This window comes from Falco rusticolus, chromosome 2 (genome assembly GCF_015220075.1).
Source record: "Falco rusticolus isolate bFalRus1 chromosome 2, bFalRus1.pri, whole genome shotgun sequence".
Classification (NCBI taxonomy): Eukaryota; Metazoa; Chordata; class Aves; order Falconiformes; family Falconidae; genus Falco; species Falco rusticolus.
In genome coordinates this window covers 121,960,785-121,974,959 of record NC_051188.1, presented here as the reverse complement: position 1 = coordinate 121,974,959, position 14,175 = coordinate 121,960,785, and the positions used below count along the sequence as shown (strand labels likewise).

The window sequence follows — 14,175 nt, the reverse complement described above, 5'->3', positions numbered from 1 at the left end:
GGTTTGATGCCAAGCATCATAGTGAGTTAACCGACAATTTGGACATAAAAATACATTCTAACTGTCAGTTTATGACTGAAGAATGTTTCTGATGAAAGGTAAGGCTTCAGGCTGGAGACCTCCCTTGTGCAGTCAGGGCTCACCGGGTGCTGTTTAGCACCAGTATGGTTCCCTGGGGTCACATAGTTGCGCAGAACTGCTTTGTGGGGATCAGCCACAACTGACACGTATGAAAGTGTTTGACAGTCACTGTGGAGTATCTGCCACAACTTTTTTTCTGGCTTAATCTTTCGAATATTTGAGGGAGTTAAGGGGTTTGTGCATTTGAGAGGTTTTGTGTCTGTTTTGGGGTTTGGTTTTTTTTTACCCCTTTCTTTTTGAGCATATAGGTGGCTTTTTACTCCTGTGCGAACTCCCAAATTGGAATACTCAGTTTGGCTGTGTGCTTGCCAGGGCTCTGTGGCATTCCAGCCCTTCAGCCAAGGGTGCAAGGGTGGGAAGAAAGTAGCATAGCAGTTGGGCGTCTGACTGTCTCCTGAAGGGCCACAGAACATCTGTGGTCTCCATGGCTCCAGAAATACCTCCTGTCTTGCCTTGTGCTCCCCTCTCAGTGGGAGTAAAGGTAAGACCAGCACCATCAATAATGAGCCAGAGATGGGCACAGTGCCCTGGAACTGGTGCAAAGGCACAGGCCCCCCGTGGCTCTGGGCAGCCTGTGTGCCCACCGCTCCTCTGCCGTGTGCTGGGCACCCCTACCCGGAGCTGGGGGCAGAGTGTGTTTGTGCTGGGAGTCCCCTGCCACCACCTCCCAGTCCCACTTGCTCTGCCCCAGGGGTTTTGCAGCCCATCGTCCCTGGTGGCAGCCACGGTCAGGCTCGGGCATGCTGTCCCCCATCTGGGCAGCAGTGCAGGCCGTGCCCGGTACATCTCGGCTAAGCTGCAGGCTGTGCCCCGGGGGTTCCCGCTGGCAGGACCCGCTCGGGGAGCCCCCTGCCCCTCAGCCCTCTGCCCCGTAGCTTGTCCCCGGTGGGGCTGGGGCTGCCTCCGCTGCCCTGTGCTCCAGCCCCCTCTGCCTGCAGGAGACACTGAAGACCGTGGTTGCTTTCTCTGCCGTCTCTGCCGCTTTCATTCGGCCAGTTCCACGTTCCCCAGCGAGCCTTCCTGTGGCTTTGTCGGCAGCGCGGTGGTGGCGGGCAGAGCCAGGAGGAGCTGCCTCGCAGTCGGGTGCGCTGCCCCTGCCCCAGCAGCACCCAGGGCAGAAGGTGCTGCAGAGTCTTCCGTGTCTGTGCCTGTTCCCGTTAAATGCGAATGGCTGAGCAGGTTTTCATTACAGGCCAGAGGATATCTGGATGTTGTTGGGTGCTAGCGTGATAATATATTTTTAAAATAGCGTTGCTTTTTTTGAGTATATTCTTTTGAGGTGAACTTTGATAGCCAAAGGTAAACAGAGCTAGTTGCAACCTGTGATATCCCTGATATTTCAAAATAGCACTAATCCTGACCTGTAGCATTCCTGCCATGATTTGCAACAGAGTCATCACTAAGTTGATGGTATTGGGTTCCCAGGACAGAAAGTTATTTTGCTAACTGGCAAGAGCCCTGGGCAGTAGTGTGCGTTGTAAGCCGGTGTTATTTCTAGAGTACTCAGAGTTGTATAAAGGTTCAAAAAAATTCTACGTAAAAGGCGATAGTTCAGTTCTGTGACTTTTATTAGTCTTACAGACCTGACATTGGTAACTATTTGCTGGGGATTTGTTCCTTTATCATATGATACAAAGAAGTATTTTTCTGTATCACCAAGTGCATCTGCCTTCGGTGTGTAGAGAGCTGTCCAGTACTGCTTTGCCTGCTTCATTTCCAGAGGCAAATGAACCTGATCCTTGGGTAAGAGTTCAAGAAGGCATGTGATTTTGTGCTCAGTTTGAAGTTTGATCAGAGCTACTAAAAGTGTGTAGTTCACTTGGTCTCTGAGAAAATTCTTGTTTTAGCTAAGAAGGGCATTAGTGCCGGAAGGTTTTGTTCATTTTTGGGGACGCTCTTTTTCCCCACAGCTTCATCTGTTGGTCTTATGAAATTCACTTCTCTCTGCAAACTGTGCTTCATGTGCTTCCCCGATCATTGTAGCCACTGCTGGTGCTAACAGTCACCTACTTTGTCACAAGACAGGGTAGGTGGTTGCAGTGAGTTGTTCTGTGCTCTTGTAAGAAATGCTTATTTTCACTTAGGTGCTCTTGATTTTTCCCAGTTAAAACCTGTTTATGACCTGCTCTTGGTATTTTACATAGCATTTACCTCTGAGCTATCTCACTGTAGGGAGGAATAAGCAATTTCATCTAGTTTCTTTTCTTCTAATGGAAATAAGCAGGAGCTTCCCTGCTTTGAAAAAAGTTCAAACGCAACCAAATTTATGTAGCATTCGTTCTTTTTTAGTTTGATGTTACAAAGATTTGAGGCATATCATGTTGTTCTGTTTGATGATGGAGATCCAGACGAGACATTTCTGAACACATCCGATAGTTCAGTCAAATCTGATGGGGTGAAATGGCCCCCGATATATTGAAGCCTGACCAGTTTCATGAAAGTAGGTTGCTAAGCAGAGTAATGGGGAGACCTTCCTGATGCCTATGCAGAGGGAAGGGCTACGGTGTGGGCTCAGCTCTCACTAGAAACAAGAGAATCCCAGGCAAGGCTAACAGGGCAGACACCGCAGTCACAGAAAACCTGCGGGCATTACCTTGCTCCTTATGAGACACGAGGGGATCAAACTACAAAACCAAACATCTGTAGAAGAGCCAAACTGCCTGATTTCTGCTGTTTTCACTATTGGGTTTGCTGTTCTCGTCAAGCTGCCAGTTTTTTCTGTATGTGTATTCTTTTGTGTTTTGTTTTAGAAACCCAAGCATCCAACAACGGGGCTAATTGCCATTACACTAGCATTTCACATATGCCATGAAGTTCACCTGGCAGGCTTCAAGTACGACTTCACTGACAGAAACAGTTCTTTGCACTACTATGGCAATGACACGATGTCTCAGATGATGCAGGTGAGAAACGCTTGTTTCTGCTGAGAGGAATATAGCTGGTAACTGGGGAAGACAAGTCAATATAGATAGTTGTGTGCTGCAGGTCACTAAAGCCTCCTGTCTTCTCCCGGATCAGGTGCTCATGGGTTAACACTGCTTGAATCTTTTCATCTCTGCTTTATGTTTCTTAAAAATGTGGACAATGACATTCCTTATGCTGCACCATATTCTGCAACGTCTCTGTGAGATACACCCATCTGTATGTTCTGTTTTGCTTTGCTGGCATTAGCCTTAGGCTGCGCAGCTCTTTTTCATAGTGGTGTATTTGCTAGCACTGTCAGAACACTAATAGCTTTGTTCTTGTTTGCATTCTTTTTTTTTCCTTGGCACCTACTTGCGCAGTTTGTCATAGCTGCCAAACTTAGAGAACGAAGAGCAAAAGGAAATGGAAGGAGTTAAGACCTACAAACTTGCAGTTAGGATAAGAACTGAATTTCAGAAATTGAAAGCAGAAAAGGAAAGCAGCTCTTGGAGGGGGTTAGGAAGAGAAAGAACTGCTTCCAGGAGGGGCAAATCTGCCACTCGCCAGGAGAGGGAGAGCAGGAGGCTGGGATCAGGGATGCCTTCTGCTCCCTCCTGCTTTGCTACAGCCACATCTCCGTTTTCTTACATGCCTCAGCTCTTGTCTTCAGCTCTGTACTCGGAGCAACTCAATCTCAGACCTTTACCTCAGTGTGAACAGTTTTCTCTTCCGTGTGCGTGCCCAGTGTGTGTGGGGGCATTTTCTCTCCCCTCCCTTTCCTGAAGGGGAAGGACAGGACCAATCCCATAGGAGCGCCTCATGTCTCTCTGAGGGCTCCTAGGTGCCTGCTGGCTCTGAGAAAATTTCCCTCTGGCATTGAACTCACCTTCGTTTTGGGGCTCCTGTCTGCCTGTGCTTTTTTGCAATTTATACCAAGCTTGGATAAGGTTGATCACTAGTTGAATAGACATCCGTAAGTTTCCTAAAATCTTGGAATTTTAAAAATCAACTAAACAAAAACCTTATCATCAATTCTTTACTGGCATGAAGTTGCAAACATTACACTTCAAATGCTGCATAACAGATTATACATATATATTATATTAAGTTTAATTGACTGGATTCAGTGTCTAAGATTGTCAGTAAACTTCCCTTGTGCTGTCCACCACTAACCTCAGTGGTCTCTTGTGTATCCAGGATCTGGATACAGTACAGAAGATGGGTTGGTTTTGGCTTGTTGAAACCGATTGTCAAAATGTGTCTGATTAACAAATACCTGACATCTGCTTTTCAAGAACTGGCACTGAGCTTTGAGAATTAGTCATTTTCTGATGGCTTGTGCTGTAAGTGTAGTTACGCAGCTGTTACCACTAAGCACTGGGAGGAGTTGGGGGAAGTGGTTATGGAACGACTTCTGTGAGACCACATCTCACCCATTCTTGCCACTGAAGGATTATCCCTTTTGGTTTGTGTCCTAATGGAAACTCTAATCTAGTTTTGAGCAAGTCACTCACCTGTTTCCTTGGGAGATTGTGCTACAGTATTTGCTAAGAAGTCTTTTCCCCAGAGCTTTCCTACTCTTAGCACTTCCAAGTATTACAGGTAATTAAAAGGTAAGAACAATCAAGTGATGCTTCTCATAGTAATTTGAATTATTTGTTTTTATTATTCCCTCACATCTTTTTAGAATGAATACCACAACATCAATGCTGAGCAGAAATTTCTGAAGAAGCTTATAGACAAGAACTTTGTGGTCAATTTGACGTGAAAGCTGAATGGAAAATAAGAAGAACAATCACTATTTTCAGGAGTTGAAAAATTTTATTTTTATATGATGTTTTTTTATTTTAAGTGCAGCATAACTGTTTACTCTTTAAAAGGAGCACAGAAACCTCACCAAGGCAGAAGCTTCTTCTAAGCCTGAGGGTGACTACTGCAAATAAGTTAACATTTTCTGTGAAGCTATTTAATAATGGCAAAACCATGGAACGTTCAGCTGAAAGTATTGGGAATATATAAAAATGTGATGCACATCACTTATTTATCAGCAAGAACTCTTTCCAAATGATTACTTGTCTGGAATACTTTTGTTTCTGATGTTGTCCTCCAAAAGAGTTACACTGTCAAGAGACTGAGGCAACCAGAGTTTAATTAGTAGATGGGTATTGAGTCTTGAATGTCTGTCCTATAGTATGAAAATGACTTTAAAACGATGCCTATAAATTGTTACCGTGTGCTTGGGAGAGGGGGGAACACAGAGAGTGTACAGGTTTTGGCCTGCCCTGCTGCTGAGGAGGGGACATCCATCTTCGGCAAAGAAGCCACAGCTTCTGCACTGGCCATTGACTTGGAACTGCTGTCTGCCTTTGCCAAAGGTGAAGACCCTTTGGTCTGACTTGGGGAGATGCTGATGCTGACAATGCTCGTGTTGTACCCAGTTTATGGAAAATCATGCTCCCTGTGCTGTGTGCCCAGTAAATTTTACAGTTGGTGACGTGACTTAGAAAAGAGGGAGTATGAAGACTGAAGAGTTGTCCTAACTATCTGCCTGTCAGCTGCTTCCCCCAAACCACAACAGAAACGTGAGGGAACTTACTCGGGATTTTAATTGAAACATTTAATGGGACTTCTGTGTTTCCTGTATCAGTTTGTCTTAGACGAGCCTGTTGAATAAATCTGCCTGGGAACACCCTTGACTACTGTCAAAGAACAGCTACTAATACACTGTTCCAATTCTCTCATAGGGCGTGCGTATATATGTTTTTCTTTCTTGTGGCAGATTTGCTTGAAGATCTTGCGGTTATCTTAATCACACCTAAACAAAGTACAAATAAGTCCCCTAAAAAAAAAAAAAAAAAAAGAATTTCAAGTTGGTAGAAAAACCTTTGCTGCTTTTTAAAAAAAATATATGGAGAGTTTTAATACCTTTAGAAGCAGTGCAAACAATTACAATATGAATACAAACCTCTAGCAGGTCAAGAGCATGGTATTTGTGTTTTCAGAAGCTGAGGATTACAAGAGTACTGAACACAGTTTCTTTGCTGCAGCAACGTAGAGGAATAAGCATTGAAGTGACCAGAGAGTCATCTTTTTTTCTTTCCTATTTCTCTTGTGGAGTGCAATAGGTATTTAAAAAAAAACACCTTCCTGTAGTTCTCATCCCTGTCTTTAGCTCCTTGGCTCAGCCATTTGGGAGTTAGTGAGGGCAGTGTGGTTTGGAGGGGAGCCACAGCTGAAGGGGAGGAAGCTTGGGTCTTCACCTAGTGACTCCTGAGCCTTGGTCTGTTTCAAGCAGATTGGACATACCTGAAATAATTCCGGATGTCATAAAAATCTATGGCAGGGGGTGGGGAAGGACCCCAATGTGTCTCTAGCAAGAGACAGGCTGTGCCACGGTGTCCTGCCAGCTGGACGCATGTCCCTTGGGCCTGGCTGCCACAGGTGATGCTCAGGGGGTGGCCCCTTGTCCAGTGGTGCACGGGGTGGCTGGCGGGTGCTGGGGCGACGACTGGGGGGGAAGGGGGGTCCTGGGGCACCAGAGCAGGTGGCTCTGGTGGTGGAAATGGAGGAAACCACAATTTCTTCACCAGGTGGCAGAAAGGGCTCTGACTCAGTTATTTGCGCTTCCTTTTTTATCTTTTTTCTGGTTTTTTTTGTTTGTTTGGTTTTTTTAACCATGTACATTTCTGAGGCCTTTGCTTAAAAATCTGAATTTGGACAGGTGGGGTTTTGGGTCAGTAAACAGTGACACTACTGTCTTTGTTTCTACCAGCATATATTTCTCATTGTTTCTGTTAATTAAAAAGGTTTGTTCGTGATTCTGCAGCCCCAGACCTGCAGTGATTTAAACTACTGATAATAGTAATTCCACGTGAAAAAAAAGCTGAGATAAGGCTTTCCGCACAGGTTGCAGTGTCAGCCGAGCTTTCTTTGTGTCTAAGTGCTTGGTAGATCTCAGACTCTGTTGAGAGCAGAGCCAGGCAGAAGTGGAGGGCTGCTGCTTCCCCCTCGGAACTCTGTGGTAGCTCCCAGACCCAGCCCCCCGGCTCTGCCATGGGCTGCCACTACAGGTCCAGCTGCATCCCTTAACGTGTCACAATGTGCTGGCCGTGAGGACTTTTTTCCAGGAAATCCGTTGAATTTGCCCTGTCCTCACAGTGCCTGGTTCTTGTGAATGGTGCAGGCTGCTTCCCTCTGCTTCTCCACCCCTGTCCTTGGTGGCAGGAGGACAATAGGGAGCTCTGCTTTAGAGGATGTAGTTATTTTCTCTCCAGAGATACTCTTCCCACTAACCTAAACTGATTCCTTCTAATTTTCCTAGGAGGTTTTCTGCTTTTACTGGGGGGAGGGGGGAGTCGGTTTATTCTGCTACGGTTAGAATCTAAACAAAATAATTGGAAAACGGGTTTCACAGGAAATAAATTATGCCCCCTGAAGTCCTTTTACTTAAAATGGACTCCTTTATTCTCTTTTTTTCTTTTTTTTTTCCTACCACATCAGCTTTTTTAGTCTCTTTAAGATCCCCAAGATATTTTTTAAATCTATATAACATGTTTGGTATTCTTAGTGCATTTAATATGCTATCTACAAGCATTTATACCTATTGGCTGCACGTTTTTATTTCTTCTTAATAAGCTTCCCTGATGGCTGACTTGTTTCTGAAATTAAGTGGTATTCTCAGGGGTATTTTCCCCCCACCTATGTGCTTCTGCAGGGATGTTAAGTCCGTATATGCCAAGGTTACTGTCCCAGGGTGACTGAGTAACATTTAGAGCTGACCTGTTCACTTGGGACTGAGCCAAGGGCTGAACCTCGGGCACTACTTGTTTTGGTTTTTTTTTGTTTTTTTCTTGAAAGCATGGCTTGCAGGTCCGTTGCTTTTCTCTTCAATAATAAGCAGCGACCCAAGTGATTCATTCCCTCCCCCACCCCCCTCAATGTTTTAGTAGGATTCTGCTTCATCACTTGCTTCACACAGTCATTTCCAGTTCTCTGCTTTAAGGACCGGTATTGCTTTTACACTAACTTCATGCAGGCAAGAATACCTGCAGGTAGTATGATTTTCAGTGATCAGCCCACAGATTGGTGTCCATTCTGTCTGGGCACACATTTTCACAGGTGTTTTGCAATACCAAAGACTTGCCTTGGGACTTTCTGAAAAAAGCAATAATGCAAACTCCAGATACTTAGATCTCTTTTCTGAGAGTGAGCTGCTATTAAGATTTTCTTTTTCGGTTTCTGCCATTCCTGAAAGTGAAATCTACACTTAAACTTCCCTTTAAAAGCTACCCAATTTTTTTAATCACAGCAGTAGTGAAGCTGCCGATTTTGAATCCCAGGGTGCTGCCATCTTTATTTCCATGTCTGGTAATGGTGTAACTATATAGGTACCCAGTGTCTCCAGTCAATATTTTTCCTGTATCAATTGCAAAGTCAGGTGATCTCATCCCTTCTTCCCCTGTCCTGTTCTCCAGCAGCCTGGTGAATTTCAAGACAGCAGCATCTTACAGCAAAGGTGCTCCTGCATTTTTATCTGCTGCCCCTTTCAAAATGCTGCACCACCAGAAAGACCTGCCTCTAAGGTACCACAGTATGCACAGAACAGGCAGGATGACATGCATCAGCTGAAAGCTCTGTTTGGCTCTGACTTCTGACGGGGTTTTCTTGTTTGTTTTTCGGTTGGGGAAATTACTTTTCCCTCTGCTATAATAACTAAGGGAAGCACTAACATACGACTCAGAAGGTCACAGACTGTTGCACTAAATAGGAATCTGAGAGTGCTTAAGAGATGCTACTAAATGATACTTTCAGTGACTGTATTGGTGGTGGTATAGAAACAGTAATAATTAGTGTGTGGTACCTCTTGTTTCCTATGTCACATTTTCCGTTTTAACAATGCCCTGGGAGGTAGTATAAATACCTTAACTTTTAAGTGGAGTCTGAATTTTAAGGATGTAGGAAGTTAACGTCTGGTTTTGGGATTGGTAAATGCATATTTTATTTGCCATTTGTCTTAAGTTTTATATGCCTTTAAAGTGCCAGCTGTATTTTGAAAACATTCTTACAGTTGTTTCAAGTGAAATTTTGAATGCTACAAATGAAAAGAGATTATATTCCTGTGAATAAATTGTGTTAAAGACTGTGTCCTCAGGCTTATTTTTTGCAGTGTCAGTGCTGGGGTGGGGGGGGAGCATGCCCAGCCCCACCCCGCCCCATAGTTAATGGTGTGTAAAGTACACTCAGTGTTGTCAGATTCAGTATTGAATTTCAGAATAAACTTTGGTGCTTAACAGAAAATAATTAGGCTGAGCTGTACTGCAGGTGGAGTTTACTCTAGGCTGAGTCAAAGCAAAGCTGGGACATAGTTTTGGTGGGTTAAGATCAGGTTTTTCATGGTTAATTTTTCATGCCTGTCTTATTGGGGACTTTCAGGGGAATGCTAAAATAAAAGATATTTGATGAAGAAGATGGTGTATGACAGAAGACTTTACATAGGAAGTGAGGGATGTCAATTGTGAGACTTTGCTCATGTTTTGGTGTTCTCTTTGTGCAGTAAAAATGAGAAGCTGGGAAGTGGGGAGCTGCTTAGTCAGCGGCTTCAGGGAGTCTTAAGAGATCTCGAGAGCGACTACCTGATGCAAGTAGGTATGCAATGCATTTATTCTAGTGTTGACTGTAGGAGTTTGGCAGCTTGGACGAAATGCCTGTGAGGTGAGATGGGGGGGATCCACACTGTGAGTTATAATTTACACCCCACTATGGAGCCACAGTTGAATAGTGATGTAGATCAGTGACAATTACGTGCAGCTTTCACACTAGGTTTTTGCTGCAGGTGAAAAAAGGGGGAGGAATGAGAAAGGCTGTTTTCAGATCACAGAGACAGCCAGGGAGGTGGTGTGCATCTCCCAGCCTGGGCAGCCAGCTCTGACTTTGTAGGCGAGCACAACCCCTTTGCAGCGCGCCTCTGTGATGTCTGATTTCTTGGCTTCCCACGCGCTGCCCCTCTGCCTTGTCAAGCTGCAGTCCTGCCTTGGCTTGTGCTGAGCAGGCACCCACCGCTGCAGGAGCCCCACGTTCTGCGCATCCTCCCCAGCCACACTCCCACTAAATGTGACGCTGGGGCAGCGTGTGCATGCCAGTGGCTTAGGGCAGGTTTTGCCAGTAAAGGGGATCTAGAGAAAAGGGGATCTCTCTCCTGACCCCCCTTTCCTTTCTTCTTCTTTTATTTTTGCTTTTCCGTTTTCACATCAGGCTGTCTGGTTTCTGTGAGTCCTCGTGGTCCGATACATGAATTCAGTGGGTTGAATGTTCCTTCCTGCAGTTCTGCTGAACGAAGACAGGTTTTGTTGTTTTTTAGGATATTTAATAAGGTATTTTTTTCAAATCAGTACAAAAATTTTAAATACAAAATTATTTGCTTTTGACATCTCATACATTCTGGAACATACTGAAGTCACCACTGCCTGGTAAACTGTCTGTCTGTTCCTGCCACCGTTCCATAACATTTCTGAGATAAAGCACCACATTATATCACTGGAGTCCTTAGTCAATGTTAGACTGCATTAAACTCTGCATTTAAATAATGGTAATGCCAGTTAAATCCAATCTTAGTTCTGCATGAAAAATCTAGTTCATTTTTGAATCAAAAAGCAGTAGCGTTAGCTAAAGGCATTGAAGAAGTGGTGAGTATTGAACTCTTTCAACTAGCATAACAGTGTGTGATGTGCAGCACCGCACAGGGAACCACAGCAAAGTACAGTGCCCTTTGCGAATGAATACGTTTGAGCTGAGATTAGCACCATTGATGAACAGACAACTCTTGCAGAGAAGTTGCTTTCCTCATGTAGAGGAAAGATTGAGGCCTGCAGGTTCTCCTTGAGAATTGGTAACACATAAATAAGGATTGGAAATTGGCATTTATATAAAATGACATTCTCGGATAAATCTGTATGATCAGTCTTGCTGGTTGATCTCGAACAACAAATTAGTTAATTAGCAAATAGAGCTACTTCTGCTTTGCCTAGTCATTGAAGAGTAAACTGATTTAACTTTTGCTGAGTGGCAGAATAGATGCCTCTTCTGACAAGCCAAACAGATGCAGGTTCTTAGCACGAACACAGAAATCCAAGCAGATTTATACCACCTTGCTGTAATGCCATGTGTTGGCCAAAACATCTCAATCACGTGGCACAAAGGAAAAGCGGAGCCCATCATTTTTGTCTCTGATCTACCTCTACTTCAACCTCACAAATGCAGATGGAGACTTTTCAGAGTGCTGTGGCATTTGGAGGTGAACCCTGTGCCTGCTGGAGTCAGCAGCCACCTTCTGGGTCCAGTGACTGCTGGAGAAGCCTGGCAGGGAATAGTTACACAATCAGTGCTCCTTTTCCATCATAAATAAGTTGTACAGGAAGAACGCACACCTGCAGGAATATTTTTAAAGGGGGGGAGGGAAATAAAGATCTCCAGCTAAGAGAACCTTTGCTTGTCAGTCAAAAAAACCAAAGAAAACCCCACCCAAACAAATACAAAGCCACTCAAGTTTTTCCATGTAATTTGAGACTGACCTACTCTGGTTTAAGTCACTGGATTTCATCTCATAACTATGATCAATGCAACAGTCAAATATGCAGCAGGAATGAGTGATGTACACTGATTTGAACCTTAGTATTGAATTATTGTGAAGGAAATGAAGTAAGCATGGCATCACAGAAATATATAATGTACAGCTAATATGTACCCCTTGGGTGCAAAACGACTGTTTATGAACCGGATACACATCTTTAGATATGTTCACCTCACTTTTTTTTTTTTTTTTATAACTAGCTGTGCATACCGTTAAACTTTGTAATTTATTTTTTTTGTACAAGATGGTCCAAAACTGTCATAAAATGCATCTTTCATGGTATAAAAGTTTGAAGCAGAGAAGAAAGGTTTTGATTGTGTGTGTGTGTGTGTCTGGTTTTTGTTTTACATGGGATACAATAAATATCCTGAAAAAGATGAATGAACGTACTGCCCGGCATAGAGTCCTGCAGCCTGCTCAGATGGCATTTGAACATAAACCTTGTCTCCGTGCATCAGCTGGACAACGGCGCTGCCTGAAGCCTGGTCCAGAAAGCCCTTCTTGTACTCATCGTAGGTGTACATCAGCGGCTCGTTGTTCTTGAACAATGCCACCCAGACGCTGGCCCCTTTACAGTGGACGTGGTAGGCAAAGTAGTAGACACCGGGGATTTCGCAGGTGAAGATCCCTGTCTGGGGGTTGTAGTTCTGCCGGCCGTTGTAGAGGAGCTTGTCAAACTTCACGGGCACCCCAACCCGGGGGAAGGGGGTGAGGAGCTCTGCTGTGAACGCAGGCATCTCATAGATGGCGCCGCCAGCCTTGCCCTTCTTGCCCATGTAGCCGTAGGGGGGCTTGACGCCATCGATCCCTGGCCCCACCTCAGGCATGTACTGTCCCACGGCCGGTGGAGTGGGTGGGATGATGACTGGGGGACCTGGGGGCCCAGGGGGGCCGGGTGGCCCCTGGAGCCCCGGCTGGCCAGGGGGACCCAGTGCCCCGGGCTTCCCTGGGGGTCCCTGCAGCCCCACGGCACCAGGCTTGCCCACACCGGGGAAGCCAGGGGGTCCAGGCAGGCCGGGCTCCCCCTTCGCCCCTGGCAGTCCTGGGGGGCCGATGGGACCGCTGGGTCCTGCGATGCCTGGGATGCCCGAAGGGCCCTGAAGCCCCTGGGCGCCAGGGAGCCCCGGCTCACCCTTCGGCCCCACCAGCCCTGGGACGCCTGGCATCCCTGGCAAGCCTTTATGTCCGGCCTCCCCCTTGGGCCCAGTGGGGCCTGGCAGCCCGCGCAGCCCGGGGGCCCCCACTTCCCCAGGAAAGCCCGGCTTTCCCGGAAAGCCCTGCAGGCCGGGTTCGCCCTTGGGGCCGACAGGTCCCGGTGGCCCCACGGCACCACCCTCTCCTTTGGGTCCTGGGAAGCCAGCAGCCCCCGGGGGGCCCATGATGCCCGGCAGTCCCGGCTGACCCGGCTCCCCCGGCGGACCCCCCATGCCAGGTGGCCCAGCGTGCCCCTTCTCACCCTTCGGCCCCAGGGGGCCAGGCAGGCCACCCACACCACGCTCACCCTTGGGGCCAGGGAAGCCTGGCTTCCCCACGCCAGGGAGGCCAGGGGGCCCCGGCAGGCCCGGTAGGCCCTGCTCCCCTTTACCGCCCGGGAAGCCTGGCTGGCCGGGGATGCCGTCCTGGCCGGGTTTGCCGACGCCGGGCAGGCCAGGAGGGCCTTGGATCCCGGGGGCCCCCGGGGGCCCCTGCAGTCCCAGCTCTCCCGGGGGCCCAGGTTTGCCCAGGGGTCCCTGCGGGCCTGGGAAGCCGACCATGCCCGGCTTGCCGACCCCCGGCAGTCCCACGGGGCCGGGGGGACCGGGTAGCCCAGGCGGGCCCTTCAGTCCTGGCAGACCCGGGATCCCGATGCCCTTCTCCCCTTTTGGCCCTGGGATCCCGGGGGCTCCCGGGGGCCCCTTCATCCCGGGCTCACCCTTCGGCCCTGGCTGTCCCTGCAGCCCCGGAGCACCTGCTTTCCCTATGCCTGGCAGCCCGTGAGGCCCCGGTGGTCCTTGTGGCCCAGGTATCCCCATAGGACCGACCTCCCCCTTCGGCCCCATCTCCCCTCTTGGCCCCGGGGGGCCCATGACCCCTGGTTTCCCCGGCATCCCTGGCAAACCTGGCTTCCCAATTCCTGGATATCCTTGTGGGCCTGGTTTTCCTTTGGCTCCGGGCACACCATGACCCGGTAATCCTGGTGGCCCCGGCGGCCCTCTTGGTCCAGGCTCACCAGGGGGACCTTGCTCGCCCCTCAGACTACGCATGGGCATTTCTGGGTTGGGAAGAAGAGAAAAAGAAAAAAGAAAAAGAGGAGGGGGAGAGACAAAAGGTGATTGCAGCCACATCCTTTGAGAAATACAAAGGTTGTTCTGACCAGAGTGTGCTTGTTATGGTGCCTCTTGGTTATGTGGCAGGCAGGAGGCAGAGGTGGCTGTGACTTACAGGCTGGTGTTTGGAACGGAGAAGATTTTGTGTACCCAAAACTTGTGTGCATGTTTCTACTTCCACAAAATAATTATTTTGCA

At 47.4% G+C, this 14,175-nt stretch overlaps 2 protein-coding genes across 12 annotated transcripts in view; one reads left to right on the top strand and one right to left on the bottom strand.

Moving 5' to 3' along the window:
• Window positions 1-9,182, top strand: part of ST3GAL6 (ST3 beta-galactoside alpha-2,3-sialyltransferase 6) — a 48,910-nt gene extending 39,728 nt beyond the window's left edge. For all 9 annotated transcript variants that reach the window (XM_037378366.1, XM_037378367.1, XM_037378365.1 and 6 more), the window contains 2 exons: window positions 2,892-3,044; window positions 4,733-9,182. In XM_037378366.1, the coding sequence (XP_037234263.1) occupies window positions 2,892-3,044; window positions 4,733-4,813 (234 nt within the window). In that variant the 3' untranslated portion in view covers window positions 4,814-9,182. The remainder of the gene's footprint in view (window positions 1-2,891; window positions 3,045-4,732) is intronic.
• The window catches only part of COL8A1 (collagen type VIII alpha 1 chain), a 102,107-nt gene continuing 94,629 nt past the window's right edge, over window positions 6,698-14,175 (bottom strand). For all 3 annotated transcript variants that reach the window (XM_037378360.1, XM_037378361.1, XM_037378362.1), the window contains one exon: window positions 6,698-13,922. In XM_037378360.1, coding sequence (XP_037234257.1) covers window positions 12,016-13,922 — 1,907 coding nt within the window. In that variant the 3' untranslated portion in view covers window positions 6,698-12,015. The remainder of the gene's footprint in view (window positions 13,923-14,175) is intronic.